The sequence below is a fragment of the Salvelinus sp. IW2-2015 genome, unplaced genomic scaffold (assembly GCF_002910315.2).
Source record: "Salvelinus sp. IW2-2015 unplaced genomic scaffold, ASM291031v2 Un_scaffold3237, whole genome shotgun sequence".
Taxonomy (NCBI): domain Eukaryota; kingdom Metazoa; phylum Chordata; class Actinopteri; order Salmoniformes; family Salmonidae; genus Salvelinus; species Salvelinus sp. IW2-2015.
In genome coordinates this window covers 29,107-45,816 of record NW_019944524.1, presented here as the reverse complement: position 1 = coordinate 45,816, position 16,710 = coordinate 29,107, and the positions used below count along the sequence as shown (strand labels likewise).

The 16,710-nt window shown below is 45.4% G+C and overlaps 1 protein-coding gene across 1 annotated transcript in view; it reads right to left on the bottom strand.

The window, feature by feature from the left end:
- Positions 1–16,710, bottom strand: part of LOC139025769 (WD repeat-containing protein 7-like) — a gene marked incomplete at its 5' end in the record, with an annotated part of 55,504 nt that overhangs the window by 10,106 nt on the left and 28,688 nt on the right. The window contains one exon of the mRNA XM_070440958.1: positions 2,101–2,366. Coding sequence (XP_070297059.1) covers positions 2,101–2,366 — 266 coding nt within the window. The remainder of the gene's footprint in view (positions 1–2,100; positions 2,367–16,710) is intronic.

Genomic DNA, 16,710 nt, shown 5'->3' with positions numbered 1-16,710 from the left:
GACATACAGGTAAACAATAGACCACCAGGCTAAGACTTAGGATCCACCCATTATGCATAGGACTCTTTCAGGATCTGTATACAAGGCGGTGTCAGAGGAAGGCCCTAAAAATTGTCAAAGACTCCAGCCACCCAAGCCGTAGTCTGGCAAGCGGTACCGAACAACAAGTTAGGACCCTGAACAGCTTCTACCTCCAAGCCAAAAGACTGCTAAATAGTTAGTTAAATACTTAAATAGTTAACCAGTTAACCAAATAGCTACCCAGACTATCTGCATGGACGCTTTTTGCACTTACGTTGCTGCTAGGGTTTATTATCTATCCTATTCCCTAGTCACTTTATCCATACCTACAGTATATGTACATATCTACCTCAATTACCTCATACCCCCGCACATCGACTCGCTACTGGTACCCCCGCACATCGACTCGCTACTGGTACCCCTGCACATCGACTCGCTACTGGTACCCCTGCACATCGACTCAGTTACTTGGTAACCCTGCACATATCTACCAGTACTGGTACCCCTGCACATCGGACTCAGTACTGGTACCCCTGCACATCGACTCGCTACTGGTACCCCTGCACATCGACTCGCTACTGGTACCCCGTGCACGAACTCGCTACTGGTACCCCTGCACATCGACTCAGTACTGGTACCCCTGCACATCGACTCAGTACTGGTACCCTGCACATCGACTCGCTACTGGTACCCCTGCACATGACTCGCTACTGGTACCCCTGCACATCGACTCAGTACTGGTACCCTGCACATCGACTCGCTACTGTACCCTGCACATCGACTCAGTACTGGTTACCCTGCACATCGACTCGCTACTGGTACCCCTGCACATCGACTCAGTACTGGTACCCCTGCACATCGACTCAGTACTGGTACCCCTGACAATCGACTCAGTACTGGTTACCCTGCACATCGACTCGCTACTGGTACCCCTGCACATCGACTCGCTACTGGTACCCCTGCACATCGACTCAGTACTGGTACCCTGCACATCGACTCGCTACTTGTACCCCTGCACATCGACTCAGTACTGGTACCCTGCACATCGACTCAGTACTGGTACCCCTGCACATCGACTCAGTACTGGTACCCCTGCACATCGACTCATACTGGTACCCCTGCACATCGACTCAGTACTGGTTACCCTGCACATCGACTCGCTACTGGTACCCCTGCACATCGACTCGCTACTGGTCCCCTGCCACATCTACTGGTACCCCTGCACATCGACTCGCTACTGGTACCCCTGCACATCGCTCAGTACTGGACCCACTGCACATCGACTCAGTACTGGTACCCTGCACATCGACTCAGTACTGGTACCCCTGCACATCGACTCAGTCTGGTACCCCTGCACGTCGACTCAGTACTGGTACCCTGCACATCGACTCAGTACTGGTACCCCTGCACGATCCTACTCGAGTTACTGTGTAACCCCTGCACATCGACTCATACTGGTACCCCTGCACATCGACTCAGTACTGGTACCCCTGCACGTCCGACTCAGTACTGGTACCTGCACCTCGACTCAGTACTGTACCCCTGCACATCGACTCCAGACGGTACCCCTGCACATTTGACTCAGTGCTGCCAGAAGTAGAGCCCTCTACAACGGAGCAGGTAAGACTCTTGGCCCGAAGTAGAGCTCCTCTACAAGACAAGCAAGGCTCTGGCCAGGGTGGCCTCTACAAGGTACAGGAAGACTCTTGGCCAGAAGGTATGAGCCTCTACAGGAACAGGAAGACTCTGGACAGGAAGTAGAGCCCTCTAAAGGTACAGGAAGACTCTGGCCAGAAGTAGAGCCCTCTACAAGGAACAGGAAGACTCTGGCCAGAAGTAGAGTCCTCTACAAGGAACAGGAAGACTCTGGCCAGAAGTAGAGTCCTCTACAAGGAACAGGAAGACTCTGGCCAGAAGTAGAGCCCTCTACAAGGAACAGGAAGACTCTGGCCCGAAGTAGAGTCCTCTACAAGGAACAGGAAGACTCTGGCCCGAAGTAGAGTCCTCTACAAGGAACAGGAAGACTCTAGCCAGAAGTAGTGCACTATACAGGACATAGGGTGCCATTCCAGTCACAACCTAGCAAGACCAAGCATCCATCCATCCCTCACCTGTTTGAAGATCTTGTTGGCCAGGAAGGACCCTCCCTTGTCAGCTGCTCCCTGGGCCTTCTGGAGGGTCTCAGGGGAGACCAGGCTGGAGTTGGGCCGCTGGGCCTCCTCCGTCAGCAGCTGGATGATCACAGACTCCACGTCAAAGAACAGGACATGCATGTCAGGGTSTGTCAGATTGGTCTTCATGGCCTGCACCACCAGACTGTTGTTGGAGTACTTCTGCAGGTTGCCCTGGGAAACACAAAGACCGATGTATTGATAAGGAGAAGGGACACCTTCACATTAATGTCTTAACTAAGACATGACCAGATATCTTGCACAAGGAATTGTGGGTACTGTAGTACACCATGCTACAGAGGAGAAATTAAAGGATGGATTTGGAAGACGGATGGATTCTATGACATTCTGACAAGGTTCTCTAATTAATGTTGGATAATAATGGATAATACATAGCAGAAAACTCAGATATACTGTATTTTCCGTGTAACAAATGTGGAATAATGTTATATTGTCTTTTTTCTTCAACCTGGATATGTGCATGTTCATAAACTCTTTGACATAGCCTTGCTATCTCAATAATCCCCATGTTTCCCTTCCATTCACTGTGTCTGGATTCATGAGCAAAATGCCCCCACTCCTCAGTCAGTCTCATTGTCCTTCTGTTTTAGATTCAGGTTTAGTCATCACGGTCTGTAACAACCTGGCATATTTCACCTCCAATGTCCCCAAGCCTTTCACTGAATCTCATTCTGTTTTCTAACCACAGCAAGTCTCATTTGCAAACATGCTAATCCCTATTCAATTGTAATTCAATTTGAAGGCCCCATGCACTACACACTTTGCATAGGTAAGGATGTTAACATAGAAATGAACCAGATCTGCAATGACTGGACCCTCAGAACGTCATTTTCCTCCTTTCTACCGGGAGGGAGAAAGAGAAAGAGAGAGAGAGAGAGAGAGAGAGAGAGAGAGAGAGAGAGAGAGAGAGAGAGAGATACAGCAGCAAGATTTGTGACCTGTTGCCACAAGAAAAGGTCAACTAGTGAAGACTAACACCATTGTAAATACAACCATATTTATGCTTATTTATTTTCCCTTTTGTACTTTAAATTTGTAGATCATTACAACACTGTATAATATGATATTGGTAATGTCTTTAATCTTTTGGAACTTCTGTGAGTGTAATGTTTACTGTTCATTTTTATTGTTTATATCCCTTTTGTATATTATCTACTTCACTTGCTTTGGCAATGTTAACATATGTTTCCCATGCCAATAAAGCCCTTGAATTGAAAAGAGACAGAGATACAGAGAGAGAGACAGAGAGAGCGAAAGAGAGACAGACAGACAGACAGACAGCAGACAGACAGACCAGACAGACAGACAGACAGACAGACAGACAGACAGACAGACAGACAGACAGACAGACAGAGCAGACAGGGAGAAGTGGCTGCTGTTGCTGGGTCCCCTAGCCCTTCAAACAACCCTCTCACCCCCTCTCCTTCTCCCCATCCTGCATCTGCTCCGTCCGGGAGGGAGAGCTCAATAGACATCACAGTAAGGTCTATCTCTGACAATTAGCACACTGAGGGTCACTACTGTCCCGTGCTCAATGGTATTATAAGGGGCTTCAAATGGGCGCTGCTGGTATGCAACAGTGATCACAGAGTAGACGGAGTAAGGCTGGGCCCGGCGTATAGGGGAGAGGAGGGGGTGGACGGAGGGAGTCTAACAGCGTACAGCAGGCTGGACTTATCTGCTACAGAGAGAAGAGGACACAAGGGTTAACAGACTAACTAGTTTACACCTCCCAATGACAAAGCCACGGACGGACGGACGGACGGACGGACGGACGGACGGACGGACGGACGGACGGACGGACAGACAGACAGACAGACAGACAGACAGACAGACAGACAGACAGACAGACAGACAGACAGACAGAGCGAGAGAGAGAGCGCCTTAGCTCATAGAGCAGGAATTGTTTATGTAGTGTGAGGCAGCTTGATGTTCCATACACCCCCTGGACAGGAACACTAGTCTATCTCCTGTTTCTGTAGTGAGACACGCTTGGATGTACAGTACACCCTGGACAGGGAACTAGTCTATCTCCTGTTACTGTAGTGAGGCAGCTTTGTGTACCAGTACACCCCCTGGACAGGACACTAGTCTATCTTCCTGTTTCTGTAGTGAGGACAGCTTGGTGTACCAGTACAAGCCTGGACAGGACACTAGTCTATCTCCTGTTCTGTAGTGAGACAGCTTGGTGTACCAGTACACCCCTGGACAGGACACTAGTCTATCTCCTGTTTCTGTAGTGGACAGCTTGGTGTACCAGTACAGCCCCTGGACAGGACACTAGTCTATCGCAGGGTCTATATGCCAGAGATGATGTATTACGGGAACTGCCAACATTAAGTAGCACGTTGTAAAGATTGAGATGTACATGGTGAAAAAAAAACAGTCATCGGAACTATTTGTTTTGAGTATAAAATTCAGTATTTACAGTAATATTTGTTGATTTTAAAGAGTAGTCAACGTGGTGGGTTGGTGGTGTTTTCTGAGTTGTTTTAACCGGTTATAAAGGGCCTTGTGTGCTGACTTCACCACGAGGGACGTGATCCTAACACCTGCATGCCAGCAGCCCTGCTCCTTTGTCCTACTGGTGGTCCAACCATCAAGCTTTACTGTCCGTTTGATGAGGGAAACAGCCATCAAAGCCACAGACCGGGCGCCGTGCTCAATTGTTCGACAGCTTGTCTGCTTCTCCAGGCAGCGTGAGACGCCTGTGTGTGTGTGTGTGTGTGTGTGTGTGTGTGTGTGTGTGTGTGTGTGTGTGTGTGTGTGTGTGTGTGTGTGTGTGTGTGTGTGTGTGTGTGTGTGTGTGTGTGTGTGGTGTGTGTGTGTGTGTGTGTGTGTGTGTGTGTGTGTGTGTGTGGACTGGATATTCCTCTGCTGGTGCTGGCTCCTGAAGGAGAGACAGCCAAAGCTAAACAGCTACGCCCTTACAATCACAGTGTGTGTGGCCCCAGACCAGCTCACAGCTTCCCCTGTTCAGTAATTAGCCTTTAATGGTGTCCTGACTGATTGGTGAGACACTGCACTTGCACCTGTGATACACTCACACAACACACACACACACACAACACACACACACACACCACCACACACACACACACACACACACACACCACACACACACACACACACACACCACCACACACACACAAACACACACACACACACACACACACCCACACACACACACACAGCAGAGAAGTGTGCACAAATATCCTGGACAATGCATCCTGCAGCAGCAGTACTGATATGCTCTGATCAGTGAGCTTAATTAGGTTTCTCTTTGAACTGCTTCTTCATGAAAAATAGATGTCTGGACAGCAGTGTTGCTGCAGTTTGTAGTGGATGAGGAAGGTTGCCTCTACAGGGCAAACGGCTGCTACAACAACAAGACAAGGGACCCTTCCCAACCCAGCTTCCCTAACCCTGTTCACCTCCTCCATCTTCCCCTAACCCTGTCACTTCCCCCAGCTTCCCTACCCTGTTCCACCTCCCCCAGCTTTCCCTAACCCTGTACACCTCTCCCAGCTTCCCTAACCCTGTCCACCTCCCCACAGCTTCCCCTAACCCTGGTTCCACCTTCCGCTCCATCTTCCCCTAACCCAGTCCACCTCCCCAGCTTTCCCTAACTGTCACCCCCTCTCGCTAACCCAGCCACCTCCCCATCTTTCCCCTAACAGTCCACCTCCCTCCATCTTCCCCTAACCAGTCCACTCTCCCTCCCTTCCACTCGTCACCTACACTCCATCCCCTCCCGTCCACCTCCCATTCCACCTCCTCCTCCCACCCTACCCCCCACTCCCCTACGTCCACCTTCATCGTACCTTCCACCTCCCTCCCATTTCTCCCTAACCCTGGCATCCCTCCTTCTCCTCCCTCACTCTCATCTCCCTAAACCCGCCAGTCCTCCACTCGCTAACCCTTCCACCCGTCTTCCACTACCCTGTCCACTCCCTCCATCTTCGCCCAAACCCTGTCCACCTCCCTCCATCTTCCCTAACCTCTGTCACCTCCCCTCAGTCCCTAAACCCTGTCCACCATCCCCCATCTTCCCTCTGTCCACCCATCTTCCACTAACCTGTCACTTCCGCTCCATCCTTGCCCCAAACCCTGTCACGCTCCCTCCATGCTTCCCTACACCCTGTCCACCTCCCCCATCTTCCCCTGTCCACCTCCCCCATCTTCTCCTAACCCAGTCCACCTCCCTCATCTTCCCCTAACCCTGTCCCCCATTCTATCATAGCTGAAGCTGCAGGGGTTAACGTCTTTCTATAGGCCCTCATGAGCGAGCACACACACAGGGGGGAAGGGGGGGGAACAAGGACTCTCTCTCATTTTCGCTCAGTTCCCATTAACCAGGGGTTTAGAACTGCAGGGTCAAATGCACAGAGGACAGACATATGTCTGATTCTCTACATCAACCACACACACACACACGCACCAGGGTTTCCGGAAAATGTTGCGCCGGGACATCTGACCTGCAGCATTTGAATTCACCAGACATCTGAGAAATGTACCAGCTCCATATGCATTGGGTGAATAGCCTGATTAAGAAGTCCACCCACGGTGCTTAGAATGACAGAAAATCACATTTTACATTATGGTAATTCATAATTCAGAACATGCAATTCAAGGATGCAACGAAGCGTGGTCCTTCTTACGGAATTCTGATGTGCACTTTGAAGATGTTAAAATAACTGTCCACGTTTACTTTTCCTCAGCTAACAAGATGTGTAACGAACAGCAAAATCACTAGCCTGTGTCAATCTACAGTGGTTCTTCAATTAAAAGTTGCAAGTTTATACTGCAGCACATTGACATTGATTGTGGTATACTACGGTACATTACGTCAGAGATTCCAGCGAGGATACGGAGGAGAAAAATGCTGCCCATATTTTCAAGACCTGAGCTATTTAATTTATTTATAAAAATGTCGTTTATTTAGGATATTTAGTTTATTGGTTTAGGCTTGGCCCTATTTAATAAGCTATTTGTCAGCATGAAGCTGAGTGACACAATCATTCGTGGCTTTGGTCCAAAATAAATAAATCACTGACACATTCTGCCTCTTTAACAGATCGTCTTTGATAAAGACCAAGTTAATTGGCTCGTGTTTGTGTGTGTGTGTGTGTGTGTGTGTGTGTGTGTGTGTGTGTGTGTGTGTGTGTGTGTGTGTGTGTGTGTGTGTGTGTGTGTGTGTGTGTGTGTGTGTGTGTGTGTGTGTGTTCAATTATTTGTGGTTACAGTGGTTACAATGAAGAATGTAAACCAAATAAACCAAATAAATCCTATTCATAATGAATAATCCAAAACACCTATTAGCCAATAGCGTTCGTATTTCATCAACAATGACAATTTTTCTAATTTAATTTACTGCGGGCCTAAGACCTACGGGTTTATCCTCCTGAATGAATGATTATATTGAGGAAATTAGGTGCCTCATATGATTTCCAAGAGCCGATCCGTTACAATAACATTCATTTATTTAGCCTAGTTGTATTCATGACTTCAGAATAGGCTATTTTTATTCTTTCCGGTATTAAATCATTTGTCTGCACGTCTATTCAACACTCGGATAAAAAAAGAAACCATGCCATGAATTAAGTACGATATATTTTTATTTTCACAATGCAATGGGGCACATTGACAACTAAACATCGCTTTGAAAGTACCTTCTAATAACCGATAATATAATATATATAATATATATAATATATAATATAATCAAATACTATAGTTGACATAACTCAATACATTTACATTTAATATTGTTTAGAAAGTGTAATTTAAACTTAAATAAACAATTCCCAGAATCGAATATAAGCTGAAAGAAATCCTACGTTTATTTAGTAGAGGCCTACTCAAACGTTTACCATATGGCCTGTGTGTGGTCTATGAACTGAAAGACTGAATTAAACAGCAAATAAAGTTACTAAAACAATAGCTTTAGGCAAAGTGAAAGGTAATTTAATTAGCAAAAATAATCCATTCATCATTTGAACAAAAGCATGAATTAGCCAACAAATAAAGATACTAAAAGAATAACTTCTAATAAAACAGTCCATTCATCAATCATATTAAAACAATTATTATTATTATTATTATTTTTTATATCCCAATGCCCCAGGGCAGTGATTGGGGACACAGTCCTGTGTAGGGTGCCGTCTTTCGAATGGGACGTTAAACGGGTGTCCTGGCTCTCTAAGGTCATTAAAGATCCCATGGCACTTATCATAAGAGTAGGGGTGTTAACCCTGGTGTCCTGGATAAATTCCCAATCTGGTCCTCATACCATCATGGTCACCTAATCATCCCCAGCGTACAACTGGCTCATTCATCCCCCCTCCTCCTCTCCCCTGTAACTAATCCCCAGGTCGTTGCTGTAAATGAGAAATGAGAGTTGTATTTTTCTACATTTGTCAGTCCACATGTTAAGTGTAATTGGATAAGAGCGTCTGCTAAATGACTTAAATGTTAAGTGTAATTCTACAATTTGATTAACCCAAGTTCTCTCTCAACTCCGGGACCACATGCCAGCTGATTTTTTGTTGTTGTTGCAGATGCAGGACTATAGTGCGAGAGGAGAGAGACACTTTGACAGAAACATTCACACCTCCATTAAATTTACAAAAGGATAGTCTAACAACTAGGCTAGGTGTGAAAAATCCACCAATTTGTGCCACAGTTTAGGCTACCAATAGATTCTGACGGTCAGACAGAGTTGAGTTCTATTGTAAAGTGCAGCCTAATGGCCAGAAAGGGCAAACTTGCAATGTATTAGAGGGTTGCGTCCTGTAAGGCCGTGTTATTACTACCTTAATATCACAGACGGAGTTGGATGTTCTGTTTAAGATGCATTACCATCATCTAAATGGGATTTCTGTCATTCTGCACAGTGGGTGGATGCCTTAATGGGTTATGCACCCAATGCATACGGTTCTGGGAAATGTCTTAAATGGCCTGCAAATTAAAATCTTCCCAGTCATGGTTGTATGGCGCCACAACTTCCTGGAAGGAGAATTTTATGAGTTACATATTTTTTATTTTACAGATGATTTTATCTTTTAAATTGAACCTTTATTTAACTAGGCAAGTCAGTTAAGAACAAATTGTTATTTACAATGACGGTCTACACCGACCAAACCCGGCCAACGCTGGGCCAATTGTCCGCCGCCCTATGGGACTCCCAATCACGGCCGGTTGTGATACAACCAGGGTCTGTTGTGACGCCTCCCTCACTGAGCTGCAGTGCCTTAGACCGTTACGCCACTCGTTACGCCGTTACGCCACTCGATAGGCCGATAACGTTCCAACCGGAGCATTCATTTTTGTCTACAGAGTAATGGAACACATGGCCATATCATGACTAGCGCGCGTGACTAGGAACTAGCATTCTGCCAGACCACTGACTCAAATAGCTGCCATCCGGCCCCACATCACACTAGAGGCTTCGTTCCACATTCTACTGACTGTTGACATCTAGTGGAAGGTGTAGGAAGTGCGAACAGATCCATATCTTATTGGGATGTGAATACACGATGAGTTTAACATCAACCAGCCCCAGAATTTCCACTTCCTGTTTGGAAGTTTGCCTGCCATATGAGTTCTGTTATACTCACAGACATAATTCAAACAGTTTTAGAAACTTCAGAGTGTTTTCTATCCAATAGTAATAATAATATGCATATATTAGCATCTGGGACAGAGTAGGAGGCAGTTCACTATGGGCACGCGATTCATCCAAAGTGAAAATGCTGCCCCCTATCCCAAACAGGTTCTCCCAAAAGCAATGAGTGACGCAACAGAGCAGAATGTTTAGCTTAAAATGTTGATCAACTATTATCACTTCACATTATAAGCGCAGCAATACGCACAAGGCTACTAGGCTACCTGCCACCCCGATACGCACAAGGCTACTAGGCTACATGCCAATGTTTGTTCCATAATGCAATTAACAGGAACATACCGTTGTCAAAGGGCATCGCACATACAAGCGGTTTCATGTGACAGATGAAAATAACCATTAGCAATTTTGAAAGAGGGGAGATCTAAAGATGTAACGACTAGCATCGGTTTCTAAGGCAGAGTCACTTTAATAACTCTACCTACATGTATATATTACCTCAATTACCTCAACTAACCGGTGCCCCCGCACATTGACTCTGTACTGGTACTCCCCTGTATATAGCCTCGCTATTGTTATTTTACTGCTGCTGTTTAAAGATTTTTTACTTTTATTTATTTTTTAAGATATTGTCTTAAAACTGCATTGTTGGTTGGGGGCTCGTAAATAAGCATTTCACTGTAAGGTCTACACCTGTTGAATTCGGCGCATGTGACAAATACAAGTTGATTTGATTTAATATGACTAGGATTGTGCCTTTGGCTAATGGACAATGAAATAAAATAAATTTCTCCACGGATATGGTCTGATTTTGGCTAGGCTACTTTGAAGCAAGGTAAGACATGGCTCATAATATGAAGTAAAATGTTAACGTTTAAAACAATGAGGTATATATTTTTAAAATGCATACTGCCTCCTGCTGTTTAGAAGTTGTGAAATACTTTTTGCAAAGTGGTGTGTCAGCTTTTCTCCCCCCCCAAAAAAATATACACAGTACCAGTCAAAGTTTGGACACACCTACTCATTCAAAGGTTTTTCTTTATTTTTACTATTTTCTACATTGTAGAATAATAGTGAAGACATCACAACTATGAAATAACACATATGGAATCATGTAGTAACCAAAAAAGTGTTAAACAAATCAAAATATATTTTATATTTGAGATTCTTCAAAGCAGCCACCTGTTGCCTTGACGACAGCTTTGAAAACTCTTGGCAACACTTTGTGTTGGTTACTACATGCTTTATTTCATAGATTTCATGCTTTATTTCATAGAGTTGATGTCTCCACTAATATTCTACACTATAGAAAATAGTAAAAATAAAGAAAAACCCTTCAATGAGTAGGTGTGTCAAACTATTGACTGGTACAGTATGTAAAAAATTATATATATATTTTTTTTTTAATCGGCCAAAAGCCAGCGCAAGCATACCCTACTGCATCTTACCCTACCCACATAGAAAAATACATTATCTTATTCCATCCACCTTAACCAATACCTCTACTAACTGCCTGACAAAATGATGGGCGGCAGAGGAAAAGAGGGAGGGATGGAGAGAAAGAAGAGAGTGATGGGGTGAGGGGGCAGGCTGATCTGATGGTAGCTAGCTGTGTAGAATCAGGTGGATCTGATTCCCTGGTGGTAGCTAGCTGTGTAGAATCAGGTAGATCTGATTCCCTGATGGTAACTAGATGTGTAGAATCAGGTGGATCTGATTCCCTGATGCTAGATCTGATTCCCAGGCGGTAGATTTCATGGTAGCTAGCTGTGTAGAATCAGGTAGATCTGATTCCCTGAGACTTGTCAGACTGTGTAGCATCAGGTGGAAGTCTGATTCCCTGGTGTAGCCTAGCTGTGTAGAATCAGGTAGATCTGATTCCCTGATGGTAACTAGATTGTGTAGAATCAGGTGGATCTGATTCGCCTGATTGCGTTAGAATCTGATTCCCAAGGCGGTAGATTTCATGGTAGCTAGCTGTGTAGAATCAGTAGATCTGATTCCCTGATGGTAACTAGCTGTGTAGAATCAGGAAGATCTGATTCCTGATGGTAACTAGCTGTGTAGAATCAGGTAGATCTGATTCCCTGATGGTAACTAGCTGTGTAGAATCAGGTGGATCTGATTCCTGATGGTAACTAGCTGTGTACAATCAGGTGGATCCGATTCCCTGATGGTAACTAGCTGTGTAGAATCAGGTAGATCTGATTCCCTGATGGTAACTAGCTGTGTAGAATCAGGTGGATCTGATTCCCTGGTGGTAGCTCGCTGTGTAGATCAGGTGGATCTGATTCCCTGATGGTAACTAGCTGTGTAGAATCAGGTAGATCTGATTCCCTGGTGGTAACTAGCTGTGTAGAATCAGGTAGATCTGATTCCCTGGTGGTAACTAGCTGTGTAGAATCAGGTGGATCTGATTCCCTGGTGGTAGCTCGCTGTGTAGAATCAGGTGGATCTGATTCCCTGATGGTAGATCTGATGGTAGCTAGCTGTGTAGAATCAGGTAGATCTGATTCCCTGATGGTAACTAGCTGTGTAGAATCAGGTAGATCTGATTCCCTGGTGGTAGCTCGCTGTGTAGAATCAGTTGGATCTGATTCCCTGATGGTAATCTGATGGTAGCTAGCTGTGTAGAATCAGGTAGATCTGATTCCCTATGGTAACTAGCTGTGTAGAATCAGGTAGATCTGATTCCCTGATGGTAGCTAGCTGTGTAGAATCAGGTGGATCTGATTCCCTGATGGTAACTAGCTGTGTAGAATCAGGTGAATCTGATTCCCTGATGGTAGCTAGCTTGTGTAGAATCAGGTAGATCTGATTCCCTGATGGTAGCTAGCTGTGTAGAATCAGGTGGATCTGATTCCCTGAGGTAACTAGCTGTAGAATCAGGTGAATCTGATTCCCTGATGGTAGATCTGATGTAACTAGCTGTGTAGAATCAGGTGGATCCGATTCCCTGATGGTAGCTAGCTGTGTAGAATCAGGTGGATCTGATTCCCTGATGGTAACTAGCTGTGTAGAATCAGGTGGATCTGATTCCCTGGTGGTAACTAGCTGTGTAGAATCAGGTGGATCTGATTCCCTGATGGTAACTAGCTGTGTAGAAATCAGGTGGATCTGATTCCCTGATGGTAAATCTGATGGTAACTAGCTGTGTAGAATCAGGTGAATCTGATTCCTTGGTGGTAGATTTGATGGTAACTAGCTGTGTAGAATCAGGTAGATTCTGATTCCCTGATGGTAGATCTGATGTAACTAGCTGTGTAGAATCAGGTGGATCGATTCCCTGATGGTAAGCTAGCTGTGTAGAATCAGGTGGATCTGATTCCCTGATGTAACTAGCTGTGTAGAATCAGGTGGATCTGATTCCCTGTGGTAACTAGCTGTGTAGAATCAGGTGGATCTGATTCCCTGATGGTAACTAGCTGTGTAGAATCAGGTGGATCTGATTCCCTGATGGTAGATCTGATGGTAACTAGCTGTGTAGAATCAGGTGAATCTGATTCCTTGGTGGTAGATTTGATGGTAACTAGCTGTGTAGAATCAGGTGGATCTGATTCCCTGATGGTAACTAGCTGTGTAGAATCAGGTGGATTGATTCCCTGGTGGTAACTAGCTGTGTAGAACAGGTGGAATCTGATTCCCTGATGGTAGATCTGATGGTAACTGCTGTGTAGAATCAGGTGAATCTGATTCCTTGGTGTAGATTTGATGGTAACTAGCTGTGTAGAGAATCAGGTGGATCTGATTCCCTGTGGTAACTAGCTGTGAGAACAGGTAGATCTGATTCCCTGAGGTAACTAGCTGTGTAGAATCAGGTAGATCTGATTCCCTGATGGTAACTAGCTGTGTAGAATCAGGTGGATCTGATTCCCTGATGGTAGATCTGATGGTAACTAGCTGTGTAGAATCAGGTAGATCTGATTCCCTGGTGGTAACTAGCTGTGTAGAATCAGGTAATCTGATTCCCTGATGGTAGATCTGAATGGACTAGCTGTGTAGAATCAGGTGGATCTGATTCCCTGGTGGTAACTAGCTGTTGTAGAATCAGGTAGATCTGATTCCCTGGTGCAGCTAGCTGTGTAGAATCAGGTAATCTGATTCCCTGGTGGAGCTAGCTGTGTAGAATCAGGTAGATCTGATTCCTGGTGGTATCGCTGTGTAGAATCAGGTGAATCTGATTCCTGATGGTAGATCTGATGGTAGCTAGCTGTGTAGAATCAAGTAGATCTGATTCCCTGGTGGTAGCTAGCTGTTGGTAGAATCAGGTAGATCTGATTCCCTGGTGTAGATCTGATGAGCTTAGCTGTGTGAATCAGGTAGATCTGATTCCCTGGTGGTAGCTAGCTGTGTAGAGTCAGGTAGATCTGATTCCCTGATGGTAACTAGCTGTGTAGAATCAGGTGGATTCTGATTCCCTGATGGTAGATCTGATGGTAACTGCTGTGGTAGAATCAGGTGAATCTGATTCTTGGTGGTAGATTTGATGGTAACTAGCTGTGTAGAATCAGGTTGCTGATTCCCTGAGGCTACTAGCTGTGTAGATCAGGTGGATCTGATTCCCTGATGGTAACTAGCTGTGTAGAATCAGGTGGATCTGATTCCCTGATGGTAGATCTGATGGTACTAGCTGTGTAGAACCAGGTGAATCTGATTCCTTGGTGGTAGATTTGGATGGTAACTAGCTGTGTAGAATCAGGTGGAATCTGATTCCCTGGTGGTAACTAGCTGTGAGAATCAGGTAGATCTGATCCCTGATGGTAACTAGCTGTGTAGAATCAGGTAGATTCTGATTCCCTGAGTGTGTACTAGCTGTGTGAGAATCAGGTGATCTGATTCCCTGATGGTAGATCTGATGGTACTAGCTGTGTAGAATCAGGTAGATCTGATTTCCCTGGTGGTAAAACTAGCTGTGATAGAATCAGGTAATCTGATTCCCTGAGTGGTAGATCTGATGGTACTAGCTGTGTTGAATCAGGGGATCTGATTCCCTGGTGGTAACTAGCTGTGTAGAATCAGGTAGATCTGATTCCTGTGGTGCAGCTACTGTGTAGAATCAGGTGAGATCTGATTCCCTCGTGGTAGCTAGCTGTGAGAATAGGTAGATCTGATTCCCTGGTGTAGCATGCTGTGTAAGAATCAGGTGAATCTGAGATTCCACTGAACTGGTAGATCTGATGGTAGCCTAGTCTGTGTAGAATCAGGTAGATCTGATTCCCTGGTGGTAGCATAGCTGTGTTAGAATCAGGTAGATCTGATTCCTGGTGCTAGATGATGAGCTAGCTGTGTAAGAATCAGGTAGATCTGATTCCCTGGTGTAGCTAGCTGTGTAGAGTCAGGTAGATCTGATTCCCTGATGGTAAACTAGCTGTGTAAAATCAGGTGGATCTGATTCCCTGTGGTAGATCTGAGTAGCTAGCTGTGTAGAGTCAGGTAGATCTGATTCCCTGATGGGTAACTAGCTGTGTAGAATCAGGTGAATCTGATCCCAGGTGGTAACTAGCTGTGTAGAGTCAGGTAGATCTGATTCCCTGATGGTAACTAGCTGTGTAGAATCAGGTGGATCTGATTCCCTGGTGGTAGATCTGATGGTAGCTAGCTGTGTAGAATCAGGTAGATCTGATTCCCTGGTGGTAGCTAGCTGTGTAGAGTCAGGTAGATCTGATTCCCTGGTGGTAGATCTGATGGTAGCTAGCTGTGTAGAATAAGGTGGATCTGATTCCTGGTGGTAGATCTGATGGTAGCTAGCTGTGTAGAATCAGGTAGATCTGATTCCCTGGTGGTAAGCTAGCTGTGTAGAGTCAGGTAGATCTGATTCCCTGGTGGTAGATCTGATGGTAGCTGCTAGCTGTGTAGAATCAGGTAGATCTGATTCCGTGGTGGTAGCTAGCTGTGTAGAATCAGGTAGATCTGATCCCTGTGGTAAGCTCGCTGTGTAGAAATCAGGTGGATCTGATTCCCTGATGGTAGATCTGATGGTAGCTAGCTGTGTAGAATCAGGTAGATCTGATTCCCTGGTGGTAGCTAGCTGTGTAGAATCAGGTAGATCCTGATTCCCTGGTGGTAGACTTGATGGAGTAGCTGTGTAGAATCAGGTAGATCTGATTCCCTGGTGGTAGCTAGCTGTGTAGAGTCAGGTAGATCTGATTCCCTGGTGGTAGATCTGATGGTAGCTAGCTGTGTAGAATCAGGTAGATCTGATTCCCTGGTGGTAGCTAGCTGTGTAGAGTCAGGTAGATCTGATTCCCTGATGGTAACTAGCTGTGTAGAATCAGGTGATCTGATTCCCAGTGGTAACTAGCTGTGTAGAGTCTGGTAGATCTGATTCCCTGATGGTACTACTGTGAGAATCAGGTGGATCTGATTCCCTGGTGGTAGATCTGATGGTAGCTAGCTGTGTAGAATCAGGTAGATCTGATTCCCTGGTGGTAGCTAGCTGTGTAGAGTCAGGTAGATCTGATTCCTGGTGGTAGATCTGATGGTAGCTAGCTTGTAGAATCAGGTAGATCTGATTCCCTGGTGGTAGCTAGCTTTGTAGAATCAGGTAGATCTGATTCCTGAGGTAACTAGCTGTGTAGAATAGGTGATCTGATCTGTGGTGATCTGAGGTAGTAGCTGTGTAGAATCGGTAGATTGATCCCTGGTGGTAGATTCCCTGATGGTAGCTAGCTGTGTAGAATCAGGTAGATCTGATTCCTGGTGGTAGCTAGCTGTGTAGAGTCAGGTAGATCTGATTCCCTGATGGTAACTAGCTGTGTAGAAATCAGGTGGATCTGATTCCCTGGTGGTAGGATCTGATGGTAGCTAGCTGTGTAGAATCAGGTAGATCTGATTCCCTGATGGTAACTAGCTGTGTAAGAATCAGGTAGATCA